Raw genomic sequence first — 14,098 nt, 5'->3', positions numbered from 1 at the left:
GATTGGCAGTGAGTTAAACTAATTTTCCCCAAGTCAAGTCTGTTTTGCCCGTGATGGTAATTGGTGAGTGATCTCTCCCTGTCCTTATCTTGAACCACGAGTCTTTGGTTATATTTTCTCTCCCCTGTCCAGCTGAGGAAGGGAGTGATCAAGTGGCTTTGGTGGGCACCTGGCATCCAGCCAGGGTCAACCCACCACATCTGGTTACTGTGTTTGGCTTATGAGGAAGGTAACTTTTTATTTTGAAAGGATGCAGTCTGTGGCTTAGTTATTTCATTTATAGTATCCTGTCTCATTATGTAAAGATACATTAAAGAAGGCGAGAGAGAAGGGGGAAAACTGAAAAAAAAAATTGGTGAGTATATGCCAAGGAGAATACCAAAGGTCTCAAAGAGAGCAGTGGGAGAGCTCCAGCTGTCTACAAAACAGTTTTTCCTGCGTCTTAGTGAATCTGAGACATTTTTGTGCCTTTGGAAGATATAGCACAGGACTTTGAAGAAGCTTCTGCCCTTCTGAATGAGGAGGCACCGTGGCCTGTAGAGGTTTCCTGGGACACCTCAAATGGCAGAAGGTACCTCTGTTTAGACCAATTAACTGGACCTCTAATGGAATGATCAGGAGGCTTATGTATGGGCTCCTCCTGTCCTTCCTAGTTTTTCTGATGTCCCCATAATGAAGGGGAGCTGCGCACCCTGACTGCTGGTCCCCTGCCCCTCCTCTGGATCGGTCTACCTGGGCTGCCAGGTGTGTGGGCCAGGCCTGGTGACTTGACCCAACTTGTCACTTCTCTATAGAATTGCCTTCTCCATAAGCATGCATGCTTCCTCACTGAGGGAGTTTTCTGTGGAGAATTAAACAATCATCTCACATGCGAGGTGTGCAATCCTTGTAGACTCAGGATTGCATAGAAGAACTGCAACAGTATTTGATTAAGGATATGAATCTTATTATACTTCTGATTTATTTTTGTGAAGCTTTTTTCCTCAGCAAAACCTGTTATGCCATTATCTTAAGCTAATCAGGAGTGAACTAAAGAAAAAAAATGTGAGTATGAAGAGGATTAGTTATTTAGGATGTGGAAATTATACTCATAAGTATATAGTGTCAATTATTTAATCATAATTTCTGTTATGAAGTGAAAGGGTAGCTATATGATTTGAATTATACCAAGCAGCCTTGTATTTTGAGAAATGTCACAGTATTGTAAAAACACAGAATGCTAAATAATTGTAAGATTTACTAGGGAAAACAGAATGTTTGGAGATAGTTTTTTCAAGTAAAGTAAAAGCTGGGTCTGGTACATTTAATCTCTTCTCCATAGTTTTAACAAAAATTCAGAATAAATCAGATAAAGACAAGAGAGGAAGTATTTAAGCATTCTTAAATTCATAGCTATTATTATAGCTATAAGGGGGAGAAAAATCTTTGTATGTATTTAAAGTGTTTATGTAGATTTTTTCTGGTAAATCAACTCGGGGAGATTACGTATACACAATTATCTTGATGAAATTTACCATTTTAGATGAGCTCTAGCCATCCTCACACAAAGACCTCTATTAAAAAGTCTTTTATAATTTTAATAACATATCATGCAGCTATTTAATGACATTTTGATATCCTAGCTGCTCATTGAATATTTACTCCCTATTGCTTTTCATAGCTCATATTGCCAACAGCATATTTTGTGTAAGTCAAACTGTTTCTGTATGCCATTTTAAAAGAAAATATAGGCAAACCTCACAGTAGGATTTTTTGAAATATTTAGTTAAGTGGAAGAGTCTATTGAACAGGCGTCTTTTTAAGGTACGAGAAAATAAAAAATATTTTATTAACAGTATTGCAACAACCTCACTTGTATCAGACTAAAACTGTTGAAATGTCTGATAAAAAATGGAGAAGCTGTGAGTAGGCTGACAGATCTATTTGCTGAACATACACAAGCTATCGTCACTGAAAATTTCTGAACAGTTCTAGCTTTAGAAAAGGCTTGCTTTGCCCAGGAACAGTTGTAATATCATAAGGTATTGTACCATTTTGTTTTAATTAAGAGGTATTTTCTCACCTATTCCCTTGAATTAACTTTTATGGCTACTGCTGGCCGCCTTTGTCTTCTTTTTTTTTTCTTACCTCAGCATTTGATAATTACTGTAACATGATCTTGACTGACTGCCAGGTATCAGCCAAGTAAAGGTAAGGAACTTTCCCAAACTCCCGGGGTCTGCTGCTCCCAATGCTGTCCCAGCACTGTGCTCACTGATGGAGCCGCTCAGGCTGGAGCTGCTCCTAACAGAGCGGATGAGGCAGCAGCGGGATGGGATGTTCTCCATGACATCACTTAGTGTCGATACTTCTGTATGCTCATAAATAGCCCTGATTTTTGACCTACGAGGTCAGGTGTTTTTCGGAGCTTTTGGAAAGAGTATGAAGAATATAAATTTGAAGCAGGAGGTAACTAATATGTGGGGTTTTTCACATCACTTTCTGCTTTTGATTTTGAGTTTATCTAGAAATAGAAGCCTACTCAGTCCTTCTGACAGTAGGACTCCTTCCTTTCCTTTTATTTACCCTGAATGAGTCTGAAATATCATCTCTCCCAGCTTGCATGCATATGATCCCCGGCACAGTCATACTTCTGGAAATTTGGTGGCATTTGATTTGTCATCTTAGCTTGTTTGCTCAGCTTTGCAATACTTGCCACTCATCATCAGGGCCCGCTTTATCCGTGAGCGTGCGGTGGAAGCAGAGCAGGAATCCGCCGGGGCTCTCCCCCATATTGCACAGAGTGTCACAGTAAATCTCTGTGGCCAGAGCAGTGCCGGGATGCCTCTGCCCGGCTCTCCTGGAAGCACAGAGCATGGCAGGGAAGGGGTGATGGAGCAGAGGGCACGGTTCTGTCTGCTCGAGCACCAGGCTGGGCGGATGAATTGGGTCTGTGGGGATGAATTGGGTCTGTGGGGATGAACTGGGTCTGTGGGGATGAACTGGGTGTGTGGAGGAGCGGTGTAGTGAGAGGACAAGCGTGGTCCCTGCCCGGGTAGCGTGTGAGCTCTCGGAGCCACTCTGTGACTCCTTCCCTTGTACCCATTGCACCATTCGCCAAAACGGCATTGCACCCACTGCTGCGTTTGCCAAAGCTTTAGAACGAAACTCTAAATTAATGACAGGCGCAACAGAACAAAACTGGAAATCAACTTAGTTTGTATATGTATAACATTTCTGCATAGTGTGCTAAGTATTCAGTCAAGAAAGACAATGCATGTAGTCAATATCTGTGTGGTAAGCTGAAAAATGTCTGTTGGCACTGACACAATATATTGCTGAACAGGAATTCACATTGAAGGCTTTTATCTATTCCTGAATAATTAATATGCATAGATTTGGGATATAGCTAATACTTTCTATGTGAAGATAATAAATGTGTTTTAATAATTGTTTCCTGCACTTGGTTTATCAATTCTTAAAATATTGAATTGCAAATATATTACCGCTTTTTAATGTGGGGCTCTTTCATGAAAGCTATTAGCGCATTTTGTTCTTCTGTTGAGTTACATGACTTAGTGACAATCCTTTTTAGTCTAGGAATTTTGTGCATCACCCAGTGAAATATTAAAAAGCTTTTAACTATTAAATGGTATTTATTTATATGCAGCATGCAAAGCACGTCATACTGTGCACTAAGCAAATTCTTTCACCATTTTTATTACTAGCAATCTAAAATAAATAATAGATTGGTTTGTAAATCTCTTTGTAGACCTATTTAGCATAATGGTTCTGTTAATCATAAGCAAGAAAGAATAATTTCTAAGTATGCTATACTTACTGAAGATAAAAGAGTAGTAGTGCTGTATTATATGCTAACCTCTATTTTAAAAAGGTGTCTTTAGAAAACACAGAAGAAACTGGGAAGGAGGGAAGAAGTTAATTAGCTGTAGTGTCCCTTTCAATAACATATCCTTGACAATTCCAAGAAAATGCATCGAGACAGAATTCAGCTCAGAGAATACTTGTACCAAGCCTGTTACTGTGTTTAATTGTCAACGGCATTGACAGCTGATTTCTTCATGAATTGAATGAAAAATACACTATACTGAATTCCTTTAAATCTGCACTACTTATATGAATGTAAATTATGGTTCAACGTTAACTAGTCTCTGTCTGCACACCTAACTGTAGAAAAATCTCATACGTGAAACATTCTATTTTCAGTGATCATTTCCTTCCTTTACCTCTTTGTAACTTTAGGTTTAACATAGGCATGTGGACATGATGGAACAAATGAGAATGCAACCCAGTTATTTTGATATTTAATACATTACATTTTTTCAATTCAATCAATAACCTGAGCTTTTATTGCAATGCAGTGATTATGCTCACATCTTCTGATATGAATAGCTTAAATTGCAAAACCATGTTGGATTGGAGCAGTCACAATTGTTATACTAATTTCAGATAGCTACTCTGTGCTAACATGCAAATTTTATTCGTTCTGGGAATCATCCATTGCATTTGAAATGTATTTCCCTCTTTTACATCTTATTTTGTGATTATGTCTGTGCATATATGTGTAGTATCTGTCTTTTTTGAGTGTCTATTTTCACTGTTTAAAACTCTTAAAATAATTGTAATTTATATATTTTCAGATTTTTTTATAATATATTTTCTATCTAAATGAACACTTCTGAATTTGATAACTTTAATAAGGACCTTTACTGATTATACAGTAGCTCTGTGAAAGAAAACACATATGGGAGGTTTTATCTGTAGCTGGAGCTGCTGCTTCAGCTATCAAACTACTGGAACTGTAATGGAACACTTACTAACAAAATTAATGGGCTGCTTTCTTTTCTTTGTCACTAGATCTGTATGGCTCCATTAGGTCTGATTTGTTCAGTTACGAGAGGAAAGAATGATGAAGATGCTAGCTTTTTGCTATGTAGTTGAAAGGAATCTATCACTTTTTTTGTATGCATGAGCTAGTTAGCATCTTGTTATGCTAACCTTCAGTGAGCTGCTATAAGTTAAAGAACATCTGTTGTGGTATGGGTTTATTTACAAAATAATCTATTGATTCTCATCTTTGTGTTATTCTTACACTCATACAAGAAGGAGGTCAAGGATATTTGTTTCTTCTGCCATTGTTCATTATCCCAGATACTTCTGCTAGAGGAAGTGGTTTCTCTGGGATTTTACTGTAATCCACAGGATTTTATTTTTATTGAGCCTTTTTCCTGCTACTGCACTTGATAGTAGTTGTTTCAAAGTTCAACCATGTACAGAAAATGAAATGTAATAGCAATCATGTTTACTTTCTATTAAAGTATAGATTTTTTGAAGAGACTAATTTACTGGCAGAATTCTCTGTGAGACCATTTTACACCTACAATCTAATATCAAAACCCAACGCAACAACCTTTCTTAAAGACAAGCAATCTAATTTGACACAGATAGCTATCCCACACTATATATTTTTTAGTATTATAGCTGAAACACTGCATAGTTGCCTAAGTGTTTCTATCCTGAGGTTTTCTTTGAGATTTTGGGGGCTGAAATATTTTAGAACTTTCTTCTCTCCTTTCTCATTAGCCTGGTCCCTTTACACGCGGTTTTCAACCTCCATGCAAATTTGGCATTCCCAATCTTCCAGAATTTCAGTATAGTCAAACTACAGCTAATTAGTTAATAGGATATAGGTAGCAGGGCTATGAACTACTAGATCTGGAAAAATTCATTAAAGCTATATGTCTGCTTCTATGGTGCCATCTATAAATCACCTAGGATTTCTCCCTATTAGAGGCTTTTTCACCTAATGTGTATTGGCACCTTTCAGAACCTCTGTGGGGAGTAGCAGGTATCCAGCCAGCAAAATATAGTCTGAACAGACCTCTACTGCTACAGAATTACTCCCTCCCATCCCCAATGACTTTGCGTTATGAAACAGTAAATTTGAGAAGAAAATTTTTAATATAACTGATGTTCCGTAGTGTTGAGCATGTGAAAGGCTGTATATAAGGCTTCTTTACTAACCTGCATGTGAACAAAAAAAATGTAATGAGAATATATTAATTTAGAGAATAGAAAGCATAATTTGAAACACTGTGATTGTTCATATTTTTTTCTCTTTTTTTGGTTTGAGACAACTTTAATTTTTTGTATTTGCATGTTTATCATTGGCCATGGCATTTGGAAGGCCTGTGCAATATTGCCAGAATATAACTCAGCTTAAAAGACTAAAGCAAAAGTGACTCTTCAAAACCAGAGGCTGATATACGCCTTTAAAATTGTGATTCTTCTGGCTGTTGATGATATTTCTCAAGTACCCAGGTCATAATCTGTGGCACTTGTAATTTAGTTCTGTTTGTCGTTTCTTGGGTAGCTATTATTGTTCTCTTCCAGTGGTATTTTAGAGGATTTGCACAATTTCAACATTTATTAATGAGACCAGGAGAAACAATACAAATGAATATTGAAATTTTTCTAGGCTTAAACATGATGAAACAAGATCATTTTTCAGATAGTATTTTTTAGTATTTCTTCTTCAGAAGAAGTATATTTGTATTCAAGTACTTATTCAAGTACACCTTCAGAGAGGATCGTTGTGTTGATCCAATGTTAAGGACTACTGCTGTGCTTTATTATTATCTTCCTATTATATTTGCTTATTATTATCTTCTGTGACTGATCTAGATATTCCCAGATTTCTTACGTTATTTTATATTCTGTAATGTGATTATCACAGGACCTTCTATCACAAAGATGTAAATGTTTCATGTATATTTCATGTTTTTATTGAAGTAACTAAGTTAAATTTCAGGCACAATCCCCTCAGACCAAAATACATTGTAAGGAGATAATAAAATAGCCTATTTAATTTTCTTTTTTTCTGATTTTGAATGGGGTTTTTTTGGAAGCAGAAGAAACAGTGAAACCAAAATATGCTTATTAAGGTTTCATCACAATCACCATTTTTGTTTAGGAAAAATATGAAAAGAAATATCAAGCGAGGAAAAGAAAGATAACCTTTCTCTATTTTGCACCACTTAACAAGAGTTTATGTAGTCTCAATTAGAAAACCAGCAGTAACATAATGTTACAGTCAAAACTTTGTTGTACGCAAAAAAGCGTACTTACCTGATGCGGGAAGCCACCAATTCACAGCTGCTTTAAAATTGTAAATTTGCAGTATTTTACTTAGACTGTTAATACGGTTAGTCTAGGTACAATGATATTACCATTCGCACTCCAAATTATCAAATTAATGCACAATAAGTCTCGTTAAAACACAGTTTAAAAATGTCACACAAACACTTTCAAGTATCTACCCTTTTCTCAGTGTTTATGCTGCCCCTTTAGGTCCTAAGGTCAGCAGCACCCGTCCTCCTCAAAAAGAAGGGAAAATGGTGGTTTAGTGCGTTGTTGGCATCCACAATTCTTCACTAGGAGGACTTTGATGCTGATGGTTCTTCTTCCTCACTATCAGTTCCACTTGGGGCTAATTTAGCATATTTTCTAACGTTCCTTTTTTGCCTTGTTCTTGCTTTATTGATTGGCAGCATCACTTTTTATCTGTATTTATTATATATTTTATTACATATGTTAGTATATTCCTTGTTCTTCTCCACTTTTTTTTTTCCTCATTGGTAGCCTTAAAACCTTTTTGTCCAGCTCCCAGTCAGTTGGTTTTTTAATGACCATTGCTAGGTTTTTTATAAGCCTGTCTTTATTATCCCATGCCTATAGTCCTGTAAGCCACATTATTATGTTAAAGTCATAAATATTTCATTCCACACAGAATAATTACTTTTTACTGTATATGTGAAAACTTTGATTATACCGCAAGATTATGCAAATATAAACAAATGCAAGCGATATAAGCAAAACTGTAACACATTAGTCAATAGTCACCTGATCATTAGAAAAATTGTTGCAGCTAAACAAGCTAAATCAAAACTCCAGGCAGGCAAGGAAAGTTCAGACAAAGTCTGAGGAATTAATCTTGAGGCCTTGCAGAGCTGGTACAAGGTCTGCAGTGTGTTATTGGCAATGGCAATACTGGCTTACAGGGCTACAATAACAGCTGAACTAACATTCTTGCATTGTTTTTTGTCTCTGTTTTATTATTACTTCTAATTAGCAAACTGACTAGTTAGGATGTTTAACTTTAGAAAAAGTTGTAAAGGCTTGGGTGTTTTCGGTTCTGCATTGCCGTTTCTCAGGTAATATTCAGTGGTGCTGTACTTTCTTGTTTCAATGTTATTACGGAATTTGAAATCTTGGCTGTTAAAGCTAGAGCAAAGTCACCAAAGGTTCAAGGAAAAAAGCAGCAAAGATAAATCTGTGGGGAATGCTCCTACTGTAAAGTGAACTCACAACTAGGAGCAGCAGTACCTGAATTTAGCAGGTTGGGTAGGCTTTACATATCCTGAGAAAGCTGAGAATACTCTTGTTAGGGTCACATCCTTATCTGGACTTTTCCTGTTCTTGAAATCCAAGCTGAAGACCTGGACTTCCGTAGAAATTCTGGTGTGCGCCACTACAGGATTCTTGCATGGTCTGAATGCTGTTTTTCCCATTGTGATTTGGGATTAGAAAAGGCATCATGCTAAGAGACAATGAAGGTGTCAAATGGCAAACAGACAAGAAGAGGTGGCGAGTACAGTCTGTAAATCAATGAGTATTTTAAAATGACATATTTTGGAACTGGGGGAAGTGATAATAATATAAGTCTCTATACTAATAAAGGTGCATTTATCCCAACCTGTTAGGGCAGAACAAGCAAGATAGTTGTAAATACCACTGCAGATAGCACTATCAAGCTTAGGCTTATCTTTCCCTAATGCAGTGCCAAAACTAATCAGTCTCCATACAACTAACATACTAACAACAAGCAGACTCCGAGGAAATATGCTTTTATCACAGTAACAGTGTCAAAACAGTATTATTCATTCAAAACTTATTTTGCAGATAAAATTGCTGTGTTTACGGAATGACTTCTCAGTTGTTCAATTAAGTATTCAAAGATTAAAAAAAAAAAAAAAGAATTAACACCCAAACAGCTCAGGTTAGGCAGAATAATATGGATTGAATTCAACATAGCATCTGTTGTTGCTACAGCAAGAATAATAAATAGATCATAATGTAGAAATAAAAATCAACTATTTAGATTGCTGGCATCTCTTACTCATGTCTGTAAATGAAATATGTTCCTCAAAGAATCTGTGCCTGTAAAGTACTGATTTTTCTTATAGTTAAGACAGTGTTTCAGGCTGGTAAATTTATTTTCTGAAGTAAAGAGAGTAAATAATGACTGTAAGGGAACTGATTAATCTTTTTTAAGAGATTATTTCAGTGTTTCAGTATTGCAACAGAAAGTGTAGCCTCTCAGTTCACCCTTTGTCCATACCTAACCTTGACAAGGGTAAGCCCATTAACAAGGGCAAGTTATTCTCTGCGAACAATTCTGTTCTTCGTCCGTGAAATTCATGGCTGCTGTGGTAACTACATAATAATAATAGGTAATGGACAAAAGTTATTAAGGTTGTTTGCAGAAGTCAAACATCAAGGTGTTTTTAAAGTGAGCCTTTAAGTTATTATAAAAGAAGCCCTGTAGCATCAATGTCATTTGTTATTTAGTAAAGACTTCCATCACCCAACAATACCCATTTTTCCTTTTTAACACTAGTCATGTTGTCCTGTAAATCAGCTTTATAGGAAGGATATTTCTTTATTAGTTTCAAGTCAGATGATGGTCAGTAGAAGTAATCCTCTGGGCAAAATTATTCCCAGCCTCAGCTTCAAACAAGTTTTGATTCATTTATCATATTCTCAATCTGCGTGCAGACCTCCTACTGACATCAGTAATGAGCAATGCACTGAGAAAAACACAGAGCTTTGAAAATGGGATGTTATTTGTGTTTGAGAAGAGTATTTTAACATTTTTCTCTGCACTAATGCTGTCACATTTTATATGCAGTGGTGGGATTTGCTGTGGTTTTGTATTTTGGCACCAGCCTGTAATGTGTGTGCCATCATGCTGTATACTCAGGGAACAAATCCCTATGGTAATATTACATTTGCAGACCACTTTATGGGATAATTAAGATAAAGGACATTGTGAATTCCATAAATATCCAACAAACTACACAGAAGTATGTCAAGACTTAAAAAAATGTAGCTAAATCCCATCAAAAAAGAGTTGTCACTTAGCAGCCTATCCTTTGCTTAAATGTAGGAAAAAAGCTGCAACAGATCTGGGAAACAAATGATCCCTGCAAAGGATCAAACAAGCGAAATATGTTGCTAGACTGCTATTTTGGTGATCTACTTCAGATTCTTTTAGATATCGTGGGTTATTAAGTAACCAAATTATATTCAAGTAATTCAGCACCTGCTTCATCAAGCTACAGAATATGGAATTAGATATAGACCACTTCAGCTTCACTGATTTGATTATCTAGTAGAGAGAGACTGGTGAATATACATTAATCCTATGAAATTAAATCAAGAAAATTAGCTGAAGATATTCCTAGGGGCCTATTTGGTGTCTGTTTGCATAAAATGCTGAATTACCTGCTTACTGAAATCACTTTTTTTGTGATGAGAAATGGGATAGAACTGAAGAACTGAGTTTACATAAAAATCTAAGCAGGAATGTACAGGTTCAAACCCGAAATGCATTTAGCTCCTGGCTCTGACAACAGCCAATACCAGATAATTACAGCATAAGAACAAAACAAGTATAGAATTTCCCTCAGTGTTTCCTAATGTGGAGTATAGAGACTACACCGTTACTTTGTTTATGTTCAGTTATGTGTGATGGACTTTGCTTCTACTATTATTTTCTGAACCAGTTTGTTATTCTTTTCTGGTGTCTTCAGTATCCTGTATAATGTATGCAAGTATGATGTAATCATGCACACTGAAGTATTTCCTTTTTGTTGGCTTTAAAAATACTTTAAGGTAATGTCATCTGATGTTTCCTCATTCTTATGAGAAATAATGACATAATAGGCAAATAAAGCCTAAGCATTTTTATCCATGCCATTCATAATTTTATAGACTTCTGACCCTGTTGTCTCTTCAGGAGTCTGAATTATTTAATCTTTTCACATATAGAGACATTCCACTATTTCTAGCCAGTTTTTGTCCTGTTTGTAACTTTTCTATTGGCACTGGATACTTTATAGTTGGTGGGAAGCTTATTACTCACTATTGTCTCCAGCAGAAGTCCAAACAAATAATTTAAGATGCAGAAGTCTGTCCTGCAGGCTTTTCAAATTAAGTGAGATTAACTCCATGCCAAATTTCTTAATTTCAATGTTAAGTATGGACATTGAAGGCCTGTTTTATTATCTCAATCTGAAAATGTGACTGTTCTGTTATTCTTAGTCTAGTCATTTCATACCATATTTGGAAAAAGCCTTGTTTGTAATTTTCTTAAGGTTTTCTAAGCAATTCAGTTTTCTAAACTATGCCACCTGTAAGTGATTCATTTGTAAGCAACATCAGTATTGACTTTTATTTTGATTTATTGAAGTAAAACATTAGTGAAGTAAAATTATTGAAGTAAAACAATAATAAATAATAAGACAGTAAAACATGTTTTCAAAACATATGAATGAAGTGTAAGTAGTCCTAGAACTTCAAAAATATTTGATTTGTAGATATGTTTCAAATAATTCTATCAGAAAAACATTTTCATCCTTGGGGAAATATTTACGATGCACAGTAATTTCCATTTTTGTTTGGAGACAAAATGGAATTTTGAAGGACAGTGATAAACAAAAAGCACAGCATATTTAGAAAAGCCACTGTCCTGGTGTGGTTAGTGTACATAGCTCAAATCTGAGACACAGGCTCTGTTTAACTTACTCAGAATAAATACTTGAACCTTGTTCTGTTGTACCCAGAATAACTAATAACCAAAAGCTTTAGGTGGATTATGGAACGCCTCACCTGTTTTGACCAACTGTTCTTCTTGAACCTGAAAAAACATTCCTAGTTCATGTTTGTTACAGCCAGTGCATTTCAGCAAGCTATTCTGAGTTCCACGAAATTTTTATCAAAAAAAAGAAATTGTCACTGAAGCAGTTTTTCTTTTCCTCTCATTACATGCACGAGACACTCCTCGTGCGTGCAAAGTTCTCTCCTTTGTATTCTCTCGTTGCTCTGACAAATCATCATGTGCTTTGTACTTCCCACATTTTATTTTATTTGCAGTATTTAATAATCTCTCTGGTTTATGTTTTGGTTGAAGGTTTCTCTTGGACTTCTACATGCTCGAGCTACTCATATCCTCTGGCCTCCGCAACGCTGGCAGAAGTTACAGCCAATGCTACCTCCAGAGCGCAAACCACTCCAGAGAGAGCAGGAGTGATCTAAATGCTCAGACAGAAAAACACTGAAGTGAATTTTAACTGGGAAGAGTTGCAGTGGTTATACCATCACCTGTAAGAACTTTGCCAAGTGTGCTTTAGTATCAGGTACCGTGTCAGCAAATACATGCAACAACTTCATGTTAAAATGCCACCTTAATTGTAAAGTTTTTCTGGTTTTTTTTGTTGTTTGGTGGTTTTTTTAAAATCTCAAACAGTAGTGCATTGTGCATTATTTTGGTTTGAAATAATTGTTTGTAGAAAGTTTGAATGTTCAACGTTTCTGGGAGCAGTAGAATACTTGACTTGCTATGTCTGTACCTGTCCTTCTCTGGATAAGAAATTATTAAAACCTTCAGTAAAATATTTTAATCTTTTACATTCAGCTTGTTTTAGTGACTGAATGGAACCTTTATTATTATCATTGATTGGATATGAAAAAAACCCCAAACATGTTAGTTGTCAGGCTCTGGAGCAGGCTGCCCAGGGAAGTGGTGGAGTCACAATCCCTGGAGGTGTTCAAAAAACAGGTAGACATGGCACTTCAGGACATGGTTTAGTGGGCATGGTGGTGTTGGTTTATGGTTGGACTTGATGATCTTAAAGGTCTTTTCCAACCTAAACGATTCAATGCTTCTATGTAATATGCTTTGGATTGTCCTATAATTTCTAGTACTGAAGAATCAGTACTTCGGTAGCTGAAAAGTTATTCGTATATGTCATAAATTTTTTTCAAAAAGCTAATGAGATTCTTTTCTTTTAATGCAGCTTGTGTTTATTATTAAACTGAGTACATATTACTTATTTTTAATTTCTCTTTCAGGAGTGTTTTATATAAACATTCCTTGTATATCTTGCTGAAGTAGATATTCAGTCAAAATATACAAATTATATTGCAGTATCTGAAGACAATGTTTCATTTATTTCTCAAGTATAGTAAATTGTTGTTAGTATTGATTGCCACATTTCTTTGAAACTATGTAATTAGACAATAAATACTATACAATTAATACTATAAATATATAATTAATATTATAAATACACTCCGTGAATATGCAGTAAAGTTTCTGCACACATTATAAGTGAAAACAACTTGCAAAATGACTCATTTTCAGCTGCAGATTAATATGAGCCAGCTTATTTTCATATTTATTGAGTTTTACTTCAGATAGGATAGTACTTTAAAAATTTAACAAGTCACACAAAAGACCTTTAAACATTTCAGCTAAAACCATGCAATTATCGGAACTTCAGACAAGGTGAAAATAAGTCCATAGCTCTTTGAAGACACACATCTGTGTATTGGTTAGGTGATAGGTTCAATCACCATGAAAACTCTCTATTACTGTCTAACCACCTTCTTAAATGCTCGAGCTCTGTAGACTCTCTGAACACTTTACTGTCTACATGTGCCATGATCTTTCTTTGTTCCAAAAAGCTGTTCCATAGGTCTCTGAACTCATCTTAGTTAAAACTAATGCAGTTTGTTTGGGTGTTAATTGCAGTAAATTCACAATTATTTTGATTGACATAGGGTGATTGAAAACAGTAGTTTGCAATTTTTTTTTCCAAATTAATTAAGAAAACTGAAATGAGTTCAAGAAATTTGCTGCAGTCATAATTAATTTTGGTGACAAAGATACAAACACACATACATGAAAGGACAAAGAAAGAGACAAACATAATAAGAAGCAGAACAAAACCAGATTAGATCAGCTTTATTTCTC

General features: G+C 35.7%; 1 protein-coding gene across 4 annotated transcripts in view; it reads left to right on the top strand.

Annotated features, from left to right (window-relative positions):
• The window catches only part of IMMP2L (inner mitochondrial membrane peptidase subunit 2), a 480,207-nt gene extending 467,457 nt beyond the window's left edge, over positions 1-12,750 (top strand). For all 4 annotated transcript variants that reach the window (XM_052790071.1, XM_052790068.1, XM_052790069.1 and 1 more), the window contains one exon: positions 12,254-12,750. In XM_052790071.1, coding sequence (XP_052646031.1) covers positions 12,254-12,373 — 120 coding nt within the window. In that variant the 3' untranslated portion in view covers positions 12,374-12,750. The remainder of the gene's footprint in view (positions 1-12,253) is intronic.
• The last annotated feature ends 1,348 nt before the right edge of the window (positions 12,751-14,098 follow it).

The sequence above is a fragment of the Harpia harpyja genome, chromosome 6, assembly GCF_026419915.1.
Source record: "Harpia harpyja isolate bHarHar1 chromosome 6, bHarHar1 primary haplotype, whole genome shotgun sequence".
NCBI classification, from domain to species: Eukaryota; Metazoa; Chordata; class Aves; order Accipitriformes; family Accipitridae; genus Harpia; species Harpia harpyja.
Note: the sequence above shows the minus strand (reverse complement) of the source record. Positions and strands in the feature narration are given on the sequence as shown.